The 25,288-nt window shown below is 44.4% G+C and overlaps 1 protein-coding gene across 1 annotated transcript in view; it reads left to right on the plus strand.

The window, feature by feature from the left end:
• The first annotated feature begins 7,903 nt into the window (after window positions 1–7,903).
• LOC137322175 (serine/arginine repetitive matrix protein 2-like) overlaps window positions 7,904–25,288 on the plus strand; it is a 28,784-nt gene continuing 11,399 nt past the window's right edge. The window contains exons 1-2 of the mRNA XM_067985290.1: window positions 7,904–7,972; window positions 20,980–21,016. Of these exons, the coding sequence (XP_067841391.1) occupies window positions 7,904–7,972; window positions 20,980–21,016 (106 nt within the window). The remainder of the gene's footprint in view (window positions 7,973–20,979; window positions 21,017–25,288) is intronic.

Consider the following 25,288-nt stretch of genomic DNA (forward strand, 5'->3'; position numbering starts at 1 on the left):
CACGGTAACCTCTGCAAGACATGCCAGATCATCGACACAGATACCACCATCACACGAGAGGACACCACCCACCAGGTGCATGGTTCATACTCCTGTGACTCGGCCAACGTTGTCTACCTCATACGTTGCAGGGAAGGATGCCCCAGAGCATGGTACATTGGCGAGACCATGCAGACGCTGCGACAACGGATGAACGGACACTGCGCAACAATCGCCAAACAGGAGTGTTCCCTCCCAGTCGGGGAACACTTCAGCAGCCAGGGACATTCAGCCACCGACCTTCGGGTAAGCGTACTCCAAGGCGGCCTTCGAGACACACGACAACGCAAAATCGTTGAGCAGAAATTGATAGCCAAGTTCCGCACCCATGAGGACGGCCTCAACCGGGATCTTGGGTTCATGTCACGCTACACGTAACCCCACCAGCGAACAAAAGCTATCTGTTTTTAATATAATGGGTCATTTGCTGGCTTTCTCTGCCTTCCGGATGTTTCTGCCTCTCTCTTTTTTTCTGTTTGTTTTTTTTTGTTGACTGTATATTCGGGGGCTCTGTAGGTAACACCTCTCTGTCTGAACACTGTGATTGCCTTGGCAACGGCAGTTGCAAAGACTATCTGTAATCACCATGTATTGTTCTGTGATTTATAAATGGTTAGGCTTCGAGGAGTTCCTGACATTTACCTGAGGAAGGAGGAAGCCTCCGAAAGCTTGTAAATTTCAAATAAAATTGTTGGACTATAACTTGGTGTTGTAAAATTGTTTACAATTGTCAACCCCAGTCCATCACCGGCATCTCCACATCATGGCTGAATTATGTGCTAGAAGGAAACAACTCCGACAGACTGAAAGTAATTCAGGTTGTATGGAGGGAGGTTGTTGAAGCAGTCCGTGGCACCTCCACCACCCAAAAACTGTCGGAAAGTGCAGGAAGAGGTTCACTGACCTCAAAAGGTCGATCAAGATATGTCAAGGCACTGGAAACTTAGTTATGTTAATGTAAGTCTCCGACAACAATCAAGCACCATTTGTGTTTACAATCATTCTGTCAGCTCACATTGTCTGTTACAAGGACTTCTGCTAATCTTGACGAACAGTTCATTTAAAGGGACAATGCAACTGTACCTCTCACCATTGTGGGATGCATGCGCTTACATGAGGGGCACAACATGCCACTCACATTCCTTTAACATCGTGTTCTCTTCCCACAAAAGAAAAGGTCATGCATAACTAACAACTCAGAGAACTGCAACTGGGGAGAAACACCACTTCTGAAAACCCTAAGTCAACACAAACAGGAAGCTCTACAGATAATAAGCAGCCAGACAGGAGAGGCTGTTGGAGATGGGGAAGTTGGAAGAGAGATGGTAAGAGAAGGCTAGGCAAGGCCCAGTATATGTAATGTTAGCTTCACGTGCCTTCTCAAAGCATTGCAAAGCCCCGACACTCCTGCCACGTCCTCACCAACTCTGTCATGGCATCTCAACTACTCCAGCACCTGCACAGAGGCACCCACTCAGGAAAAAGTACTTAGTGAGTCAGAAGAGTTGTCAGTTGGTGAAGCATCGACCATTAGGGAGCACGAAGACCTGAGAGTGGAAGTGGGGAGAGTGCCATTGCTCCACAGAGATTGGGAAAATTACCACTCTCAGCTGAGGAGCTTGGGGATTCATATCTCAGGGGCCCGGTCTTCAAACAAACAATAATTGGCATGCATTGATCTCATGAGTAGGCAGTGGAGATGGTCTCCATGCGTATTGTTGAGAGGTTGGAGAAGTGGGAGAAGTCCACTACATGCATCTGCAACACATTGCAGGAAGTTTTTCACAACAAGTGGAACACCTTGAAGAGAGTGAAAGTTCAAGAGATTTCTGCAGCACCAAGGTGCCAGGAGGAGATACTAAGGTCTTTGGTGACTCCCAGAGTGGCAGCTACCACTGCTTCAATAGATACCTTGAGGGTCAGCATCAATACCATACTAGCACAGAGCTTCAAAGACTTAATTTAGACTATACAGTCTACAGTGACACTGACCAGTAGCACCTTAAAGTCTCTGCCTAGCACGTGTGGGCTGCAAAAGTAGTCACAGCTGTCATTGTCTCTCCAGAGTGTGGCTGTGAGTCTACTTCCTTAAGGTCCCCTCCAAAACTTGCATGTAAGGGAGCTTCAGACATGTGCCCAGTACTCCTTGATACTGCAAGAAAAAGGCTGCTGGAAGCTGGTACTTCTGGAACAGCTGCTTCACTGAGATAAGAGTCATCTTAGGCCTCTAAGGCTCCAAGGGAATCATCCCAGTCATCCACCACTCAAACTCATCTCACTCAGGGAGCGCCTCATAGACTAGGAGCCAGCACAAAGGGTAGATTTGATGTTAAGAAATAGTGATACGTTGGGTTAATGGATTTTTTAGCACTTTTGGAGAATGTTATTCTGCAAATTAAATATGACTTGACCATATAGAATACCGAGTTCATTGGTGTGTATGCTTGCAACTTTTTGGAGTTGGATGATGGCAGGGGAAATGTAGACTTCTGGCTTCTGAACAAATAGTCAGAAGGCTTTGACAGTGAGGGACTTTATGAGAGAACAAGCAGGTGTGAAGTGACTTTATTTGGTGTGTCAACTTTTAATCATTGGAAACATTGGAATATAAGTTGTGTCCTCCTCGCTCTGGCGGCTGGTTCGCCTATACCATGTCCTCACCTTCCTGTGCGCCATCCTCATGCTTGTGGGGATGGAGGTCTTCCTGCCTCCAGCCTCATCATCACCCCCTCCAGCTTCCAGAAACAACAAACCTTTCATCATTGCAATGTTATGTTGTATGCAGTGAACTACAATGATTCTGGAGACTTTCGCTGGGCTGTATTGCATGGCTTTACCGGATTTATCCAGACACCTAAAGTAGTCTGCTCTATCATACAACAACTTAACAACAACAACTTGCATTCATATAGCGCCTTTAATGTAGTGAATACTTCTTGTAGTGGCATGGGCCTCATTATATCTGTTGTTTACAGAAGTTTTACTGGAGTCATATGCCATGACTGCAGGGGTTGGCCCTGATCACTATTAAACAATCTTGATACATGGCTTTAAGTCATCAGGATTGGTATGGTAGATTGTTGCATGATAAAAGTGTAATGACAGCTTCATGGGTGGTGGGCATTCACACCCAGGATAAGGTGATTGGCATTGTACATTAGCTTCACATCATTGAATGAAAGCCCTTCCTTTTCCTGAAATTGAGAGGTTTCTTATATGGGCTTTGGGAGCTACATAGTTTTGTCAATTGCTTCTTGCACTTGTGGAAACCCTGCCAGTCTGTAGAACTGGATGGCTCTAGCTCTCTTTGTTTCTCTGGTTCTATTGGAAAGTAAATGAATTGCACAGCCCACCTGAAGAGAGTGTCAGTTACTTTCTTTATACAATGGCATGCAGCTGCTTGATTAATGTGGCAAAAGATCACCAGATACCTCCTGGAAGGATTCAGTTGCAAAGAGATTCAAAGCAGTGGGGACTTTGTCTGGTATAAACTGTGTTATTCTCCTGGTGGAGGTGAGCTTGAGGTCTTCAGCCAACAGTTGATGTATCTCCCCAATAGCCTCTGAGGGGAAGCACAGCCTTCTGAAGCAGAGATGTTCAGAAAAATCTATGTAAGACCTTCTTGGTCCTGTTGAGTGGATATCTACATGGATGGATCAAACAATGTCTGTGATGCCTCACTCTAAGTGCCTTTAATTTATAATCTTCTCTTGCTCTTCAAAACAAAGGAATAGAGTGCATCTCATTGGAAGATCCATAACCCCAGTCCAAAACTGTACTTTCTGCACAGCTGACTACTTAGGGCAGTAAAACTCTTGACAGAACCTCCAGAGCATCAAACAGCTAAAATCAATAATCAGGCAAAGTAACATCAACTATCAGCAGCAGCAAACAAAGTGGCTTCCTCAATGCAGTTTTATTTAAGATCAGTTTTGGGGCAGAATATAAGAAAAGTGGAGCAGGAAGGTTGGCCATGCCCACTTGACACCATTTAAATGCAGTCTGGGGGTGGGGGGGTGGGGGAGTGAATATTAAAGGACAGTGGACTTTTTTTGTGAACACTTCTTAGTACAATTTTTACCAGCGGAGTTGAGACAGTAAACGGTACTGCCATTTTATTGAGTTTAGCATGCCAAAGCCCCCTAAAAACAGGTGGTAGTTCAAACTAATCTTTGTCTAATATCTGGCCTATTTACCATTGCTGGTTTGTTCTTTACTTGCTGCAGTCCCTTGACTACATCTCATAGTGCTGGTTCCTTCAATGTTATAACCATGGCTTCTGTTCCTGTGCCCACAACCAAGCACTCAGCCAGCTGTTGCAGGAGCAGGGTTTGTAGCCTTGCAAGATGCTTGTCTTATGAGATTGGGAATTCCTGTCTTGTGTTACTCAACTGGGTACTTTACCGAGGGAGCAATGCCAGGGGCATTGCAGATATAAAGCAAACTATGATATTAGGAAGGCATTTCCCTAAAAGGGAATTCAGACTTACAGGATAGACAAGTGGGGTGCAGGATTCTCCTCCTCGGGATTGAATTTCAGTGGGACAGGTTTTCCCCGCCCTTCCAAATTTGCCCCATCCCTGACCAATTTTCTTATGTCCGGTGCTCATTTGTGATGTGCAGAGAGCTTCCAGCAGGATACTTGCTGCCAAGAGGGAGCTTGTGAGTGTGAGGACATAAAACCTTGGCAGTGCTGCGATGGGAACACCACCGCAGCACCAGAAGAGGTGGCGAGGGATCTTAAAAGGGCAGAAGGGCCCCAAAGAAGCCGCCAAGACTTCCACTGAAGGCCTTGGTTTGTATGCAGTGAGCATAAAAGGAGTGGACAGCAGCATTTCCAGTGAGCAGAGGAAAATATAAGCCCGGTCAAAATGGTGAGGTAGCAGTAAGGCTCACCCCCTACTGCCCCCCTACCAAATTTTTCTTCAAGCGAAGAGCATCCCAGCCAATTTCTGACTTGAGAATTGGTGGAGAGGGTTGTGTATTGACCGGTCTGACATTCAGTAATAATCCAACAGCAGGCAGTCTGGGAATTGTCAAAAATTATTATCTAGACTTCAAGTGCAGTTGATGATTTGGCAGCTGATGTTTTAACAAGCAAAGGTATTGGAGAAATTAAAATGACAGTGACTACATTTGTGTAATTGTGTTATAGATATTTAGAACTAGGTTTTACTCCACTCTAATCTTTCCAGCTGGAGCATGCATGCAATTGGGTAAAGGTAATCAACACTATTTGAATTGCCATTAGCAGAATTATCATTTAAAATATTCTTGGCTGTTGTAATGTTGCAACACAATCATGCTCCAGTGCTCATGCCACAGGATATTAGCAGGTGGGTGTGCATGGAATGGACCCAGTCCCAGCATGGCATTGTGGGGAAGTCCAGAACAAAGTTCGGGCACTGTTCCACAGGGTTGAGGAATCAGAGGCAGTGTCATTCTGTTGTTATGTAAAACATATCAGCATTGGCAAATTATCATCATTTTAAAACATACCAGCAATCTATTGCAAACCGTCATAGAGAGTCTACAAAACAATAGCTATGCTGATTTATATCAACTGTTTGTCCTAAGATACCGAAACAATATTTCATGATTGTTTGTTTAGCTCACATGTATAGATTTTTGAGAACAGCTGTCAGGAGCAACCCAGGGATGGCCTCAAAATGGTAAACCATCTGTTCTCAACACAAGCATACGGTTGGTCAGAATACTCTGAAGGAGCTAATATTCTGTAAATCTGTTGTCTTGCTGTGGGTGCATCTTCAAGGAGCAGAAGCAGCTGTCAAAATATCATTGTTGCCTTCAAAACAGTACATCTCCTTACAATGTTAGATATGTAGTATAGGACTTTTGTTGTGAACCTGTCAGTTGTAAATTTACTTCTGCTTTCTATAAATATGAGCAGAGATATTGAAACAACTTAATTTTGAGTTTGTAAAATGATTAGAGTAGAGGTGCAATAGCATCTTCAATCAACTTTAGACTGGATTGTAAGGTGGTAAGATCTACTTAAAATTTAGGATGAAGTAATAAGATCTAATAATGTAATTGAAGCTTGATTGCTTTGATGAAAATCATTGCTAAAATATTGTTCAAAATACATTCCAGAGTCAACATTTTGTGGTACATAATTACAAATATCCCAAAAATCAACAGAAAAAGGCCAATCATTAAGACCGTCCCATCCTGACATGGAGCAACCTACGTGCACCATCAATCCACAACACCCCACCTACCCACCCCACCACCCCCATCATACAATCTACAGGGAGAGGCAAAAAAACTTAGGCCAATGTAGGAAAGGACTCTGGGAAATTCCTCTTTGATCCCCGCAGGCAATCAAGCAAGTTCCAGGAGGCTGCCACAATTAAGTAGTATTAGAAGCTAGACTGCAGTCCACATAGATAAAATGCAAATACACTTTAGTTTTTCTGGCTTCTGATTGATCATGCAAATGTTATAAAATTTGATTGAGGAGTGCTTACAGAAAGTTGGAAATTGTATCCTCAAGACTATCTGTTGTGAAGTGGAATTTACTCGAGGAGGGAAGGTCTGAGGTGCCAATACAAAATGGTGAGTTTAATGATATAAATCTGCTGTTGAAGGGTTTTATATTTTAAAAGACAGCAAAATTACAAGCAGCATTAATAAAGCTATATTTTTAAATAATTTTGTTTTATATTAAGGTTTGCAAGAACTTAAACATCTTTTCAGGTAGAAAACAGCAAAACATGTTGCATTGCCAATTGCATGATATTTGCCAATGTATGCGCTGAGGGCAATTATATAGTACTTCACACTTATGTGGGATTAGTAATTAAAGACCCCATTTTACAATTGGTCCTACTGAGTTGGTTCAGACTCAACAGAAAATCTTTAATCGCCCTTCCTTATAACTGCTTCTTCGACTCGGCGTCTGTTTTTGTCTTATTAGGCCTCTGTGAAATGCTTTGGGATGTTTATCTACATTAAAGGTGTTATATAAATGCAATGTACTGTTGTTAATTGTACAGTTCTATACTTCTGCTCATCTATTTTTCTTTAAAAAGGCAAAGATTACAGCACTTGTTCCACTTTAATAGATGTTGGCAAAGTAGTCAAGATATAAAGACAAGGGGGGGGGGGGGTTAAATTGGATAAGCCCCGAAAACATTAAATTCGTACTGCTTGCTGATTTCCATGATTGTTGTGTGCAGCCAGTGGCTGCACGCATCAGCAGGGGGTTGATATCGCGAGTGGTTAGCGCAACTTAAAGGCAACCTGCACCTCTTAAGTGGACCTGTACTGTGGCTGATGAAGTTGGTGTGAGGAAGTGGATTGCTTTGGAAGAAATGTTGTGAAGATGTCTCAAGCTGCGAGAGAGTGTGCACCAAGGTTCTCTGATAATGCACTGGAGGCCTTGGTGTAGGAGGTGGAGAGAAGGATGGACATCATGTATCCGCTCAGGAGGTAGTGTGAGGAAGTAGCGGAGTTTAGTGCCAGGAGCATTGATCCAAGAACATGGATGCAGTTCAAGAAGTTGTTCAATGATCTGACACGAGTTGTCAAGGTGAGTGAGTTCAATCTTCAAATGGCATATCCTACCAACTGCACCACTAGCCTCATCCACTGCTCAATTCACTGTAGCCTCATCATCCACCTACCAACAATTTCTATCAATCACTACTCAACCCTTCAATTCATATGCTTTACCTCACTCTCACATACTTAGCACTGGTGCAAGCCTCACATCCACAACTCACCAATGAAAGGCATGGCGAGAGCGGACCTGAGAGGCCAATAAAAGGAGCAGCAAGAGCAGACCTGAGGGACCAATAAAAGGCACAGCGAAAGTGGACCTGTGGGACCAATAAAAGGCATGGGTGTCTCCTCGCCGCTGGTGAAGAACTTGAAGCATGAGGGGAAGAAACCAGTTGTCGTGGTCCACGTAGGAACCAATGATATAGGTAGAACTAGGAATTAGGTTCTGCTGAGGGAGTTTGAGGAGCCAGTGTCCAAATTAATGAGCAGAACCTCAAAGGTAATAATCTCTGGATTAATACCTAACCCACGTGCAAATTGGCGTAGGATCAAACAAATCAGAGAGTTAAATACATGGCTCAAAGAATGGTGTGGGAGACAGAGTTTTGATTCGTGGGGCACTGGCAACAGTACTGGGGTAAGAGGAAGCTGTTCCATTGGGATGGGCTTCACTTAAACTGGATTGGGACCAGTGCCCTGATGAATTGAATAAATAAGGTGGTAGATAGGGCTTTAAACTAAAAAGGGAGGGGGAGGGTTCAGGTAAGGGTAAATTTATAAATCTAAAGGGAAACGTCAAGGCCATACAGCAGTGTAACGATTTGGGTTAAGATAAACAAACTGTTTCAGGAAGGGACAGAGAGTTCAATGGTAATACTGCATCAGTGAACAAGGTCAAATCAGGGAAAAATAGTAAAAAGTTAAAATTAGAGGCACTTTATCTGAATGCACAAAGCATTCGTAACAAGATAGATGAATTAATGGCACAAATAGAGATAAATGGGTTGGATCTATTAGCTATTACTGAAACGTGGCTGCAAGGTGACCAAGGTTGAGAACTAAATGTTCCAGGGTACTTAATCCCTATTTGTGAATCTAGACCCACAGGAATGTGGTTGACTCTTAATCGCCCTCTGAAACAGCGTAGCAAGCCACTCGGTTGTACAATCTCGCCACAGAAAGTCACAATAAGAATAAAACCAGACGGACAACCCAGCATCGGACCACTAGGCACCGGACACGACAAAGGCAAACCAAGCCCAGTCGACCCTGCAAAGACTTCCTCACCAACATCTGGGGACTTGTGCCAAAATTGGGAGAGCTGTCCCACAGACTAGTCAAGCAACAACCTGACATAGCCATACTCACAGAATCATATCTTACAGCCAACGTCCCAGACTCTTCCATCACCATCCCTGGGTATGTCCTGTCCCACTGCAGGACAGACCCACCAGAGGTGGCGGTACAGTGATATACAGTCAGGAGGGATTGGCCCAGACCGCATGACTCCAGACCACATGAAATCTCATGGAATCAGGTCAAACATGGGCAAGGAAACTCCCTGCTGATTACCACCTACCGTCCTCCCTCAGCTGATCAAACAGTCCTCCTCCATGTTGAGCACCACTTTTAGGAAGCACTGAGGGTAGCAAGGGCACAGAATGTACTCTGAGTGGGGGACTTCAATGTCCATCACCAAGAGTGGCTCGGCAGCACCACTACTGACCGAGCTGGCCGAGTCCTGAAGGACATAGCTGCCAGGCTGGGCCTGAGGCACGTGATGAGCGAACCAACACAAGGGAAAAACTTACTTGACCTCGTCCTCACCAATTTACCTGTCACAGATGCATCTGTCCATGACAGTATTAGTAGGAGTGACCACCGCACAGACCTTATGGAAACGAAGTCCCATCTTCGCACTGAGGACACCATCCAACGTGCTGTGTGGCACTATCATCGTGCTAAATGGGATAGATTCAGAACAGATCTAGCAGCTCAAAACTGGGCATTCGTGAGGCAACGTGGGCCATCAGCAGCAGCAGAATTGTATTCCAGCACAATCTTTAAAGTCATGGCCTGGCAGATTCCTCACTCTACCATTACCAACAAGCCAGGGGATCAACCCTGGTTCAATGAGGAGTGTAGAAGAGCATGCAAGGAGCAGCACCAGGCGTACCTAAAAATGAGGTGCCATCCTGGTGAAGCTACAACACAAGACTACATGCATGCTAAACAGTGGAAGCAACATGCTATAGACAGAGCTAAGCAATTCCACAACCAACGGATCAGATCAAAGCTCTGCAGTCCTGCCACATCCAGTCGTGAATGGTGGTGGACAATTAAACAACTAACGGGAGGAGGAGGCTCTGTAAACATCCCCATCCTCAATGATGGCGGAGCCCAGCACATGAGTGCAAAAGACAAGGCTGAAGCGTTTGCAACCATCTTCAGCCAGAAGTGCCGAGTGGATGATCCATCTCGGCCTCCTCCCGATATCCCCACCATCACAGAAGCCAGTCTTCAGCCAATTCTATTCACTCCACGTGATATCAAGAAACGGCTGAGTGCACTGGATACAGCAAAGGCTATGGGCCCCGACAACATCCCAGCTGTAGTGCTGAAGACTTGTGCTCCAGAACTTGCCGCGCCTCCAGCCAAGCTGTTCCAGTACAGCTACAACACTGGCATCTACCCGACAATGTGGAAAATTGCCCAGGTATGTCCTGTCCACAAAAAGCAGGACAAATCCAATCCGTCCAATTACCGCCCCATCAGTCTACTCTCAATCATGAGCAAAGTGATGGCAGGTATCATCGACAGTGCTATCAAGCGGCACTTACTCATCAATAACCGGCTGACCGATGCTCAGTTTTGGTTCCGCCAGGACCACTCGGCTTCAGGCCTCATTACAGCCTTGGTCCAAACATAGACAAAAGAGCTGAATTCCAGAGATGAGGTGAGAGTGACTGCCCTTGACATCAAGGCAGCATTTGACTGAGTGTGGCACCAAGGAGCCCTAGTAAAATTAAAGTCAATGGGAATCAGGGGAAAAACTCTCGAGTGGCTGGAGTCATACCTAGCACAAAGGAAGATGGTGGTGGTTGTTGGAGACCAATCATCTCAGCCCCAGGGCATTGCTGCAGGAGTTCCTCAGGGCAGTGTCCTAGGTCCAACCATCTTCAGCTGTTTCATCAATGACCTTCCCTCTGGACCATGACCCCACCGCCAAACATCAAGCTTTATTTCCCAGACCATCACTGCCCTCATCTCTTCTGGAGATCTTCCCCAATGGCTTCCAACCAAAAAGTCCCCCAACCCTTTACTTCCCGCTTCTACCTCCTTCCCAAGGTCCACCAACAAGACTGCCCTGGTAGAGCCATCATTTCAGCCTGTTCTTGCCCCACGGAACTTGTTTCTTCCGACCTCAACTCTATTTTTTCTCCCCTTGTCCAGTCTCTTCCAATGTACATCCGCGACTCTTCCGATGCCCTCCGCCACTTTAACAGTTTACAGTTTCCCGGCCCTAACAATCGCCTTTTCACCATGGACGTCCTGTCCCTCTACATCTGCATCCCCCGCCAGAAAGGCCTGCTGGCCCTCCATTTCTTCCTTGAACGGATGTCCAACCAGTCCCCATCCATCACTACCCTCCTCCGCCTGGCTGAACTTTTTTTTATTCGTTAATGGGATGTGGACGTCACTGGCAAGGCCAGCATTTATTGCCCATCTCTAATTGCATTTGAGAAGGTGGTGGTGAGCCGCCTTCTTGAACCGCTGCAGTCCGTGTGGTGAAAGTTCTCCCACAGTGCTATAAGGAAGGGAATTCCAGGATTATGACCCAGTGACAATGAAGGAACAACGATATATTTCCAAATCGGGATGGTGTGTGACTTGGAGGGGAATGTGCAGGTAGTGTTGTTCCCATGTGCCTGCTGCCCTTGTCCTTCTAGGTGGTAGAGGTCGCGGGTTTGGGAGGTGCTGTTGAAGAAGCCTTGGCGAGTTGCTGCAGTGCATCCTGTGGATGGTACACACTGCAGCCACAGTGCGCTGGTGGTGAAGGGAGTGAAAGTTTAGGATGGTGGATGGGGTGCAAATCAAGCGGGCTGCTTTATCTTGGATGGTGTCGAGCTTCTTGAGTGTTGTTGGAGCTGCACTCATCCAGCCAAGTGGAGAATATTCCATCATACTCCTGACTTGCGCCTTGTAGATGGTGGAAAGGCTTTGGGGAGTCAGGGGGTGAGTCACTCACCGCAGAATACCCAGCCTCTGACCTGCTCTTGTAGCCACAGTATTTATATGCCTGGTCCAGTTAAGTTTCTGGTCAATGGTAACCCCCAGGATGTTGATGGTGGGGGATTCAGTGATGGTAATGCCGTTGAATGTCAAGGGGAGGTGGTTAGACACTCTCTTGTTGGGGATAGTCATTGCCTGGCACTTATCTTGCGCGAATATTACTTGCCACTTATCAGCCCAAGCCTGGATGTTGTCCAGGTCTTGCTGCATGCGGGCACAGACTGCTTCATTATCTGAGGGGTTGCGAATGGAACTGAACACTGTGCAATCATCAGCAAACATCCCCATTTCTGACCTTATGATGGAGGGAAGGTCATTGATGAAGCAGCTGAAGATGATTCGGCCTGGGACACTGCCCTAAGGAACTCCTGCAGCAATGTCCTAGGGCTGAGATGATTGGCCTCCAACAACCACCACCATCTTCCTTTGTGCTAGGTATGACTCCAGCCACTGGAGAGTTTTCCCCCTGATTCCCATTGACTTCAATTTTACTAGGGCTCCTTGTTGCCACACTCAGTCAAATGCTGCCTTGATGTCAAGGGCAGTCACTCTCACCTCACCTCTGGAATTCAGCTCTTTTGTCCATGTTTGGACCAAGGCTGTAATGAGGTCTGAAGCCGAGTGGTCCTGGCAGAACCCAAACTGAGCATCGGTGAGCAGGTTATTGGTGAGTAAGTGCCGCTTGATAGCACTGTCGACGACACCGTCCATCACTTTGCTGATGATTGAGAGTAGATTGATGGGGCGGTAATTGGCCATATTGGATTTATCCTGCTTTTTGTGGACAGGACTAACCTGGGCAATTTTCCATATTTTCGGGTGGATGCCAGTGTTGTGGCTGTACTTTAACAGTTTGACTAGAAGCACGGCTAGTTCTGGAGCACAAGACTTCAGTACTACAGCCGGGATGTTGTCGGGGCCCATAGCCTTTGCTGTATCCATTGCACTCAGCCTTTTCTTGATATCCCGTGGAGTGAATCGAATTGGCTGAAGACTGGCTTCTGTGATGGTGGGGATATCGGGAGGAAGCCAAGATGAATCATCCACTCGGCATTTCTGGCTGAAGATGGTTGCAAACGCTTCAGCCTTGTCTTTTGCACACATGTGCTGTAGTCCACCATCATTGAGGATGGGGATGTTTACAAAGCCTCCTCCTCCCGTTAGTTGTTTAATTGTCCACCACCATTCACGACTGGATGTGGCAGGACTACAGAGCTTTGATTTGATCCGTTGGTTGTGGAATCGCTTAGCTCTGCCGATAGCATGTTGCTTCCGCTGTTTAGCATACATGTAGTTCTGAGTTGTAGCTTCACCAGGTTGGCACCTCATTTTTAGGTACGCCTGGTATGCTCTTCTGCACTCCTCATTGAACCAGGGTTGATCTCCTGGCTTGTTGGTAATGGTAGAGTGAGGAATATGCTGGGCCATGAGGTTACAGATTGTGCTGGAATACAATTCTGCTGCTGCTGATGGCCCACATCACCTCATGGATGCCCAGTTTGGAGCTGCTAGATCTGTTCTGAATCTATCCCATTTAGCACGGTGATAGTGCCACACAATAGGTTAGATGGTGTCCTCAGTGCGTGGACGGGACTTCATCTCCACGAGGACTGTGCGGTGGTCACTCCTACCAATACTGTTATGGACAGATGCATCTGTGACAGGTAGATTGGTGAGGACGAGGCCAAGTAGGTTTTTCCCTCGTGTTGGTTCGCTCACCACCTGCCGCAGGCCCAGCCTGGCAGTTATGTCCTTCAGGACTCGGCCATCTCGGTCAGTAGTGGTGCTGCCGAGCCACTCTTGGTGATGGACATTGAAGTCCCCCACCCAGAGTACATTCTGTGCCCTTGCTACCCTCAGTGCTTTCTCCAAGTGGTGCTTAACATGGTGGACTGATTCATCAGCTGAGGGAGGACGGTAGGTGGTAATCAGCAGGAGGTTTCCTTGCCCATGTTTGACCTGATGCCATGAGATTTCATGGGGTCCGGAGTCAATGTTGAGGACTCCCAGGGCCACTCCCTCCTGACTGTATATCACTGTACCGCCACCTCTGGTGGGTCTGTCCTGCCGGTGGGACAGGACATACCCAGGGATGGTGATGGAGGAGTCTGGGACGTTGGCTGAAAGGTATGATTCTGAGAGTATGGCTATGTCAGGCTGTTGCTTGACTAGTCTGTGGGACTGCTCTTGAACTTGTTCTTACATTGAACAACTTCTCCTTTGTCTCCACTCACTTCCTCCAAGTAAAAGGTGTCGCTACGAGAACCCGTATGAGTCCTAGATATGCCTACCTATTCGTGGGATACGTGGAACGTTCTTTGTTCCAGTCCTACTCAGGTCACCTCCGTCACCTCATTTTCCGGTACATTGATGAGTGTATCGGTGCCACTTCCTGCTCTCGTCCCAAACTGAAAAATGTCATCAACTTTGGTTCCAATTTTTGTCCCTCCCTCGCCTACAAATGGTCCATCTCCGACTCTTCCCTTCCTCGACTTCTCTATCTCCATTTCTGGGGGTGGACTTTCAATCAATATCTATTATAATCCCACTGACTCCCTCGGCTACCTTGATTACACTTCCTTTCACCCACTTCCTGTAAGGACTCTCTTCCCTTCTCCCTGTTTCTCCATCCCTGTCGCATCTGTTCCGACGATGCCACCTTCCACACCAGTGCTTCCGATTTGTCTTCCTTTTTCCTCAACCAAGGATTCCCCCCACTGGAGTTGACAGGACCCTCGGCCGCATCCGTCCCATTTTCCGCAGTTCTGCCCTTACCCCTTCCCCTCCCTCCCAGAACCACGATAGGGACCCCCTTGCCCTCATCTTCCACCCCACCAGCCTCCACATTCAATGGATCATCCTCCACCATTTCCACCACCTCCAGTACAATGCCACCACCAAACACATCTTCCCCTCCGCTCCCTTTCAGGAATCTGAAGGGACTGTTCCCTCCACGACACCCTGGTCCACTTTTCCATTACCCCCAACACCCGCTCCCCTTCCCACGGCACCTTTGCAAGCACAAGAGATGCTATGTCTGGCTTTTCACTTCCTCCCTTCCGATAGTCCAGTGCCCCAAACAGGTGAAACAGTGATTTACTGGTACTTCTTTCAATTTAGTGTACTGTATTCACTGCTCATGATGCGGTCATCTCTACATTGGGGAGACCAAACGCAAATTGGGTGATCGCTTTGCTGAACACCTCCATTAAACTAAAGTGGCAGGGGGTTGGGAACCTGAGCAGGGAGACAGATGAAAGCGTATCAGGAAGGGACAGAAGGTATGGAGTAATAGGTAAAGTGTTAAAAAGGAAAAAGCAGGAACTAAGTGTCACAAAACAGATTTGAAAGTTCTTTATCTGAATGCACGTAGCATTCGTAACAAAATGGACGAGTTAACGGCACAAATAACTATGTATGGGTATGATCTTGTGGCCATTACAGAAACATGGCTGCAGGGTGACAACGACTGGGAATTAAATATGCCAGGGTATTTAACAATAAGGAAGGACAGGCAGGAAGGAAGGGGAGGTGGGGTGGCTATGTTAATAAAGGAAGGTCAACAACAGTGGTCCCAGCAGTGATCCTTGTAGAACATCACTTCCCACCGCTTGCCAGTCTGAGGAACTATTTTTAACCCCTACTCTCTATTTTCTGTTTTGTAGCCAGCTTGCAATCCATTCTGCTACTTGTTCCCTGACTCCACATGCCTTAGTCATGAGTCTACTATGTGGTACCTTATCGCAGGCCATTTGAAAATCCAAATATATTACATCTACTTCATTACCCTTGTCTACCATAGTATCATAGTATCATAGTAGGTACAGCAAAGAAGGAGGCCATTCATTTCATCGTGCCTGTGCCGGTTCTTTGGCAGAGCTATCCAATCACTCCCATTCCCCTGCTCTTTCCCCATAGACCTGTAATTTTTTTCCCTTCAAGTAATCTAATTCATTTTTGAAAGTTACTATTGAATCTGCTTCCACCATCGCTTCAGGCAGTGCATTCCAGATCATTACAACTCGCTGCATAAAAAATGTTCCCTCATGGCTCTTTTGCTGATCACCTTAATTCTATGTCCTCTGGTTACCGACCCTTCTGTTACTGGAAACAGTTTCTCCTTACTTACTCTATCAAAAACCATTCATGACCTTGAACACCTCTATCAAATCTTTCCTTAACCTTCTCTGCTCTAACGAGAACAACCCCAGATTCTCCAGTCTCTCCACATAACTGAAGTCCTTCATCCCTGGTACTATTCTAGTAAATCTCTTCTGCAACCTCTCGAAGGCCTTGACATCGTTCCTAAAATGTGGTGCCCAGAATTGAACACAATAATCCAGCTGAGGCCTAACCAGTGTTTTATAAAGGTTTAGCATAACTTTCTTGCTTTTGTGCTGTATGCTTCTATTAGTAAAGCCCAGCATGCCATATGCTTTTTTAACAGCCTTCTCAACTTGTCCTGCAACCTTCAAACATTTGTATATTGTACCTCCAGGTCTCTCTCTTCCTGCACACCCTTTAAAATTGTACCATTTAGTTTATATTGCCTCTCCTCATTCGTCCTTCCAAAATGCATCACTTCACACTTCTCTGCGTTAAATGTCATCTGCCATGTGTCTGTCCATTTCACCAGTCTGGTCTATGTTCTCCTGAAGTCTGTTACTATCTTCCACATTATTTACTACAATTCTGAGTTTTGTTTCATATGTGAACTTTGAAATTATACCCTCTATACCCAAGTCCAGGCCATTAATCTATATCAAAAAGAGCAGTTGTCCTAATATTGACCCCTGAGGAACACCACTGTGTACTTCCCTCCAGTCTGAAAAACAACTGTTTACCACTATTCTTTGCTTTTTATCCTTTAGCCAATTTTATATCCATGCTGCCATTGTCCCTTTAATTCCATGGGCTTTAATTTTGATCACAAGTCTATTATGTGGTACTTTATCCAAGGCCTTTTGAAAATCCATATACACAACATCAACCGCACTACCCTCGTCAACCCTCTCTGTTAGTTCATCAAAGAACTCAATCAAATTAGTCAAATACGATTTTCTTTAACAAATCCATGCTGACTTTCATTTCTTAGCCCATACTTTTCCAAGTGCCAATTAATTTTGTCCCGGATTATTGTCTCTAAAAGTTTCCCCACACCGACATTACGCTGACTGTCCTGTAATTGTCGGGTCTATCTCTCTCCCCTTTTTTAAACAGAGGTGTAACATTTGCAATCCTCCAATCCTAAGGGGGAATTGGAAGATTGTGGCCAGAGTCTCCACAATTTCCACCCTTACTTCCCACAGTAACCTAGGATGCATCCCATCTGGACCGGGTGACTTTTCTACTTTGAGTACTGCCAACATTTTCAGTACCTCCTCTTTATATTTTTTTATCCTATCCAATATCGCTACTACCTCCTCCTTTACTGCTACAATGGCAGCATCCTCTTCTCTAGTGAAGACTGATGTGAAGTATTTATTTAATACCTCAGCCATGCCCTCTGCCTCCACAAGAAGATCTCCTTCTTTGCCCCTAATCGGTCCCATGCTTCCTTTGGCTACCCTTTCATTATTTATATGTTTATAAAAGACTTCTGGGTTTTCTTTTATGTTAGCCACTAATCTATTCCCATGCTCTCTCTTTGCTCCTCTTATTCCCTTTTTAGATCTCCTCTGTACTTCCTGTATTCAGCCTGGTTCTCTACTGTATTGTGAACCTCACATTTGTCATAAGCTCCTTTTTCTGTTTCATTTTAATCTCTATATCTTTAGTTATCCAGGGAGCTCTAGCTTTGGATGCCCTTCCTTTCCCCTCGTAGGAATGCATCTACTCTCTACCCGAACCAACTCCTCCTTGAAAGTCTCCCATTGTTCAATTACTGTTTGCCTACCAATTTTTAATTCTAATCCACCTGGGCAAAATCCCTTTTTAACTCACTGGAATTAGTCCTCCGCCAGTTAAGTATTTTCATATTTGATTGTTCCTCGTCCTTTTCCAAAACTATTCTACACCTAAGGATATTATGATCACTGTTCTCCAAATGCTCCCCCACTGAAACATGCTTCTCTTGCCCCACTTCATTTCCCAGATCTAGATCCAGCACTGCTTCCTTCCTGGTTGGGCTGGAAATACATTGTTCCAGAAAGTTCTTTTGAACATATTTCAGAAATTCCTCCTCCTCTTTGCCCTTTACACTGTTACTGTCCCAGTCTATATTGGGATAATTGAAGTCCCCCATTATCACTACTCTATAGTTTTTGCATCTTTCTGTAATTTCCATGCAAATTTACTCCTCTATCTCCTTCCCACTATTTGGTGGCCTATGGTATACACCCAGTAGCATAATAGCTCCTCTGTTGTTCCTTAATTCTAAGCAAATAGATTCTGTCTTTGACCCCTCAACTATATCATCCCTTTCCAGTGCTATAATAATTTATTTGATCAATACTGCCGGCCCCCTTCCCTTCTTTCTTTCTCGATCTTTCCTGAATACCTTGTAGCCAGGGATATTAAGTACCCAATCTTCCCCTTCTTTGAGCCAGGTCTCTGTTATTGCCACTATATCATAGTCATATGTGGCTACTTGAACCTGCAGCTCACCAACCTCATTTGTTTACAAGTATTTACGTACATGCACTCCAAACTCATCTTAGATTGCCTCGCATTTGCCCCCTGTCTGATCCCTCCCAGTTCTGAACTTTTCTTTACTCTAGTGCTACTTGTCTCTCCCAATCCTCTGTGTATCTTGTTCCTCTTCTCTAATGTTTCAGCCTGATGCCCATCCTTCTGCCAAATTAGTTTAAACCCTCCCCCATGGCACTAGTTAACCTCCCCACGAGGACATTGGTCTCAGCTCTGTTAAGGTGCAAGTCAACCACCTTGAACAGATCCCTCCTGCACCCATTGCTCCAGCCACGCATTAACCTTTCTTATCCTAGTATTCCTATACTCACTAGCGCGTGGCACTGGGAGTAATCCAGAGATAACTACCTTTGAGGTCCTACTTTTTAACTTCCTTCCTAGCTCCTGAAACTCTGACTGCAGGACCTCAACCCTTTTTCTTCCAATGTCATTGGTTCTCACATGGACCATGACTTCTGGCTTTTCCCCTTACCCCCTCAAAATGTTCTGCACTCTCGCAGTGATATCCTTTACCCTGGCACCAGGGAGGTAACACCCAAACGGGACTTACATCGGCGGTTGCAGAAATGCCTGTCTATCCCCCGACTATTGAATCCCCTGTAACAACTGCAATTCTTTTGCCGCCCTGTGCTGCCGAGTCCGTGGATTTGCTCCTGACTGCACTCCCCAAGGTGTCAACACCCTCACTGGTATTGAACACTGAACACTGGTTTGTGAATGCCACACTCCCAGGGGACTCCTGCACAGCCTGCCTGTTCCTTCTAGCCTGTCTGGTGGTCACCCACTCCCTCTCCACCTGGACTCTCTGTAGCTGCAGGGTGACCACCTCCTGAAACGTGCTATGCACAAAACTCGCAGCTTGCTGTATGCACTGTAGTGACACCAGCCGCCCCTCAAGCTCAGAAACTCTGAGCTCAAGCTCGAGCAGTTGGCAGTACTTCCTGCACAACATGTTCTGGAGATCCCACATGGCATAGGATGTGCATGCGACGAGCCCCAGTTGTCCTGCCATGTTAGCTACAGTTGTTTAAATTGTTTGTTTCACTTTAAGGCAATTTACCGTTTATCTAACACTAAAACACTAACCACTAAAAGACACTAAACAACCTCTGAAGACACTAACCACTAAGAACAATAACCGCTAAAACACTAAACAATGGACTAAATCCTTACTAACTTACCTTCGGCGCTCCTCCTTGTCTTATGACATCACTTTTTGACTTTTCTGTTACTTCTTCGAAGGATTCAATAAGGTTGGTCAAACATGACCTTCCCCTTGGAAATCCGTACTGACTATTCTTTATTATATTTTCGGTTTCTAGGTGTTTTTCTATTACATCTTTGAGTAAGGATTCCATATTTGTCCCTACCACTGATGTTAAGCTAATTGGTCTATAGTTCCATGGACTTGTTCTATCTCCCTTTTTAAATATAGGAATCACATTAGCACTAGGCACTATTCCTTTTTCTAATGAATTTTTATATATATGTAATAGTGTCTCTGCTATCTCTTCCCCAACTTATAATATGCACGGTGGTTTTATCCTTTTTAAGTTTGATTAGTTTAACAATTATTTCCCCCCTTTCTATCTTATATGTCTTTATATCTTTTTGGATCTCTTCTTCTAATGTCATGCCAACCATGTTAGTCTCCCTGGTAATTACTGAGGCAAAGTAATTATTTAATATTTGTGCCATCTCGCTGTCATTACCTATGAGTTTATCGTGTGTATCCCTTAGTGACCCTATCCCTATCCTGATTTTTCTTTTGTTATTTATGTGTCTGTAGAATACTTTAGTATTTCTTTTAATATTCCTTGATAATTTAATTTCATAGTTTCTCTTTGCTTTCCTAATTGTTTTTATCACTTCTTTCCTAACCTTTTTGTATTCCCTTTTGTCATCCTCTCCTTTATTGTCTATGTACTTAGTGCCTTTTTCTTTAGTTTCAATTTTGCCCTTTTTTCTTTATTCATCCATTGTGTGTCATTACTGGCTTGTTTGTTCTTGCTCTTTCGTGGGATATATTTTTCCTGAACTCTATTGATCATCATTTTAATTGTTTCCCACTGCTGTTCTATTTCTTTGTTTAATCATTATTTTGAATAGTTTTCAGCTGTGCCATGGAAACCCGGTGCCAAGGAGCAGCAGGCCTAGAACAGAGCTGAGAAAGCTGGCTTTTTCCAGGTTTCCTTGTGGGAAATGAAGGCTTTGAGGCATAGAAATAAGAGGCAGATCCTAAAATGGACAAAGAATGGGATTACGTACAGGCTGCGTAAAGGGAGTGACATTTAGAAGTAATAATATGAAATTGTGTCAGGGTACTTTCAAAACCATATTCTACAAACAGAGAAAGCAGAATGAAAAATAAAAATCTGTGATCTATTCTGAAAAAACTGAAGAGACTTTAATCGATTCCAGTGTAGATTCAATTTCTGTTTGCTCATTTCTGAATGTTTTACTCTCCCACAGGATTGCGGCAGTGTGCTCAGTGAACCTAGTACATATGGTAAGGTTTACCTACTGCAGCTTGTCAACAATAATATCATTGGCATTATCTGATAAAGCAATGTTCATGCTGTGCAAAATGGAAGGGGGAGGGATGGTGGTTGTGTAAGCTGATTGATGCACCTCATGCACATGCAGAAAATGATTTGTTGAGGCACTTTTACTTTCCTCCATCTCCGGGCATTTTAATATGCAGAGTAGCTATCATACATTTTCAGGTCTTTAATTTGTAGATTGCAGTCAAGAAAATTTGAGGTGTGCTTGAGGAACAGTCTGATCTCCATTAAAACCCAACCTTTCACATTGATGTTTCTTTCAACTCTACATTTTCTCTCACTGACGCTGACTGCTAATTAAACAAATAATTGATTTCCACTAATAGTGTGAAGCAATGGGGGTGAAAAGGTGCAGGGGAGTCAACATGACAGTGCAGCAAGATGACTTGACAACAAACGATTTGAAGAGTACATGCACATGATGCACCTTTGCAAATCAGGTCAATGAACACCAGCAACGTTGATGGCTTACATCCCAATCCCTTCCCCCACCCCCATCCATAACACAAGAAGGGCTGGATTTTCCTTTCTGAAGCCCCAACCCCTCTGTTTTCTGGCAGTTTTGCAGCATAAAAAAGAGCAAATGATGCAGTGTGACTTACCACCACAATTCTGCCCCCCAAATATGTTCACCATTCTCCTCAGTAAAACCCACCAGAATCATTACCACAGACCTCGCTGAATGTAAATGGGCACGTGAATGTGACTAGGGTCACTACACAATTTCGCCTAATTATCATTTCAACCAGATGCTGGGAAACACTGCCACTACATGACTAGCTAACTACTTCCTTATGATTGGGCTGGTGCTAGAGTACAAATTAGGGCAGTGCATACGGCTTTAAACTAGAAATGGGGGGGGGTGGAAATCTGGTAGCAATAACAAAAGATTAAAGACAAAAGCAACAGTAGATGAGTGTAAAGGTTAGACAAGAGTAAAGAATAAATATAACATAAACAGTCAAGGGCCAACTACAATTATAAAACAGAAGTGTAAAAGGACTGTTAAAGATAAAGTAAAAGGAACAACTATTCAAGATGAATTAAAGCACCAATACAGCAATGTACACAGCATCCAAAATAAAACGGGGGAACTGAAGGCAATAACCTGGAGCGAAGAAGCCTTGGCGAGTTACTGCAGTGCATCCTATGGATGGTACACACTGCAACCACGGTGCACCGGTGGTGAAGGGAGTGAATGTTTAGGGTGGTGGATGGGGTGCCAATCAAGCGGGCTGCTTTGTTCTGGATGGAGTCGAGCTTCTTGAGTGTTGTTGGAGCTGCACTCATCCAGGCAAGTGGAGAGTATTCCATCACATTCCTGACATGTGCCTTGTAGACGGTGGAAAGGCTTTGGGGAGTCAGGAGGTGAATCCCTCGCCGCAGAATACCCAGCCTCTGACCTGGTCTTGTAGCCACAGTATTTATATGGCTGGTCCAGTTAAGTTTCTGGTCAATGGTGACCCCCAGGATGTTGATGGTGGAGGATTCGGTGATGGTAATGCCATTGAATGTCAAGGGGAGGTGGTTAGACTCTCTCTTGTTGTGGATGGTCATTGCCTGGCACTTGTCTGGCGCGAATGTTACTTGCCACTATCAGCCCAAGCCTGGATGTTGTCCAGGTCTTGCTGCATGCGGGCTCGGACTGCTTCATTATTTGAGAGGTTGCGAATGGAACTGAACACTGTGCAATCATCAGTGAACATCCCCATTTCTGACCTTATGATGGAGGGAAGGTCATTGATGAAGCAGCTGAAGATGATTGGGCCTAGGACACACTGCCCTGAGGAACTCCTGCAGCAATGCCCTGGGGCTGAGATGATTGGCCTCCAACAACCACTACCATCTTCCTTTGTGCGAGGTATGACTCCAGCCACTGGAGAGTTTTCCCCCTGATTCCCATTGACTTCAATTTTACTCGGGCTCCTTAGTGTCACACTCAGTCAAATGCTGCCTTGATGTCAAGGGTAGTCACTCTCACCTCACCTCTGGAATTCAGCTCTTTTGTCCATGTTTGGACCAAGGCTGTAATGAGGTCTGGAGCCGAGTGGTTCTGGCGGAACCCAAACTGAGCATCGGTGAGCAGGTTATTGGTGAGTAAGTGCCGCTTGATAGTACTGTCGACGACACCTTCCATCACTTTGCTGATGATTGAGAGTAGACTGATGGGGCGGTAATTGGCTGGATTGGATTTGTCCTGCTTTTTGTGGACAGGACATACCTGGGCATTTTTCCACATTGTCGGGTAGATGACAGTGTTGTAGCTGAAATAATAGATAAGAAGTGATCGATCACGCTAATCACAGAATCATAGAATCATAGAAATTTATGGCACAGAAGGAGGCTGAGAAAGAGCTATCCAGCCTAATCCCACTTTCCAGCTCTTGGTCCATAGCCCTGTAGGTTACGGCACCTCAACTGCACATCCAAGTACCCTTTAAATGTGATGAGGGTTTCTGCCTTTACCACCCTTTCAGGCTGTGAGTTCCGGACCCCTACCACCCTCGGGGTGAAAAAATTCTCCTCAACTCCCCTCTTAACCTTCTACCAATCACTTTAAATCTATGCCCCCTGGTTATCGACCTCTCTGCTAAGGGAAATAGGTCCTTCCTATCCACTATATCTAGGTCCCTCATAATTTTATACACCTCAATTAAATCTCCCCTCAGCCTCCTCTGTTCCAAAGAAAACGACCCCAGCCAATCCAATCTTTCCTCATAGCCAAAATTCTTCAATCCTGGCAACATCTTCCTCGGGCATAGAATAATAATCATGGGAGATTTTAACTGCCCCCAAATAAACTAGTAAGAAGAGGTAGGTAAAGGGGTACAGAGAATGGAGTTTTTACAATGGGTGCCAGACTCCTTTCTTACCCAGTATGTAAAAAAAAACAACTAGAGAGGAAGAACTGCAGGATCTACTAATGGGAAATGAACCAGAACAAATATGAGATATAAGCATAGGGGAATATCTAGGCAATAGTGATCACAACATAATAAGGTTTAAGATAAAGATTGAGAAGGATATAAGTAAGACAAAGACCAAAGTAATAAATTGGAAAAAAGTTGACTTTAAGGGAGTGAGAATGGAACTAGGAAAAATAAACTGGAAAGATTTACTGCTAAACAAAGAAATAGAACAGCAGTGGGAAACATTTAAAATGATGGTGATCAATAAGGTCCCAGAGAAATATATCTCACTAAAAAGCAAGAACAAACAAGCCAGTAATAATACACCATGGATGAATAAAGAAATAAGGTCAAAATTGAAACTAAAGAAAAAGGCATACACCAGGTACAAAGACAACAAAGGTGAGGATGACAAAAGGGAATACGAAAAGGTTAGGAAAAAGTGACAAAAACAATTAGGAAGGCAAAGAGAAACTACAAAATTAAAATATCTAGGAATATCAAAAGAAATAGTGAAGTACTCTACAGACACATAAAAAACAAAAGAAAAATCAGGATAGGGATAGGGCCACTAAGGGATATATACAATAAACATGGTAAACTCACAGGTAATGATAGCAAAATGGCAGAAATATTAACTCATTATTTTGCCTCAGTATTTACCTGTGAGACTAACATGGTGAGCATGACATTAGAAGAAAAGATCAAAAAAGAGCTAAAGATATTTAAGATAGAAAGAGGGGAGATACTTGATAAACTAATCAAACTTAGAGAGGATAAAACCCCTGGTCCGGGTGGATTGCTTCCGCACATATTAAAAGAATTGTAAACAATTTTACAACACCAAGTTATAGTCCAGCAATTTTATTTTAAATTCACAAGCTTTCGGAGATTTTCTCCTTATCCCTATCCCTATCCCTATCCTGATTTTTCTTTTGTTTTTTATGTGTCTGTAGAGTACTTCACTATTTCTTTTGATATTCCTTGATATTTTAATTTTGTAGTTTCTCTTTGCCTTCCTAATTGTTTTTGTCACTTTTTCCTAACCTTTTCGTATTCCCTTTTGTCATCCTCACCTTTGTTGTCTTTGTACCTGGTGTATGCCTTTTTCTTTAGTTTCAATTTCTGAGGAAGGAGAAAATCTCCGAAAGCTTGTGAATTTAAAATAAAATTGCTGGACTATAACTTGGTGTTGTAAAATTGTTTACAATTGTCAACCCCAGTCCATCACCGGCATCTCCACAACATATTAAAAGAAGTTAGGGAAGAGATAGTAGAGGCACTATTACATATGTATAAAAATTCATT

The sequence above is a fragment of the Heptranchias perlo genome, chromosome 5 (assembly GCF_035084215.1).
Source record: "Heptranchias perlo isolate sHepPer1 chromosome 5, sHepPer1.hap1, whole genome shotgun sequence".
Taxonomy (NCBI): Eukaryota; Metazoa; Chordata; class Chondrichthyes; order Hexanchiformes; family Hexanchidae; genus Heptranchias; species Heptranchias perlo.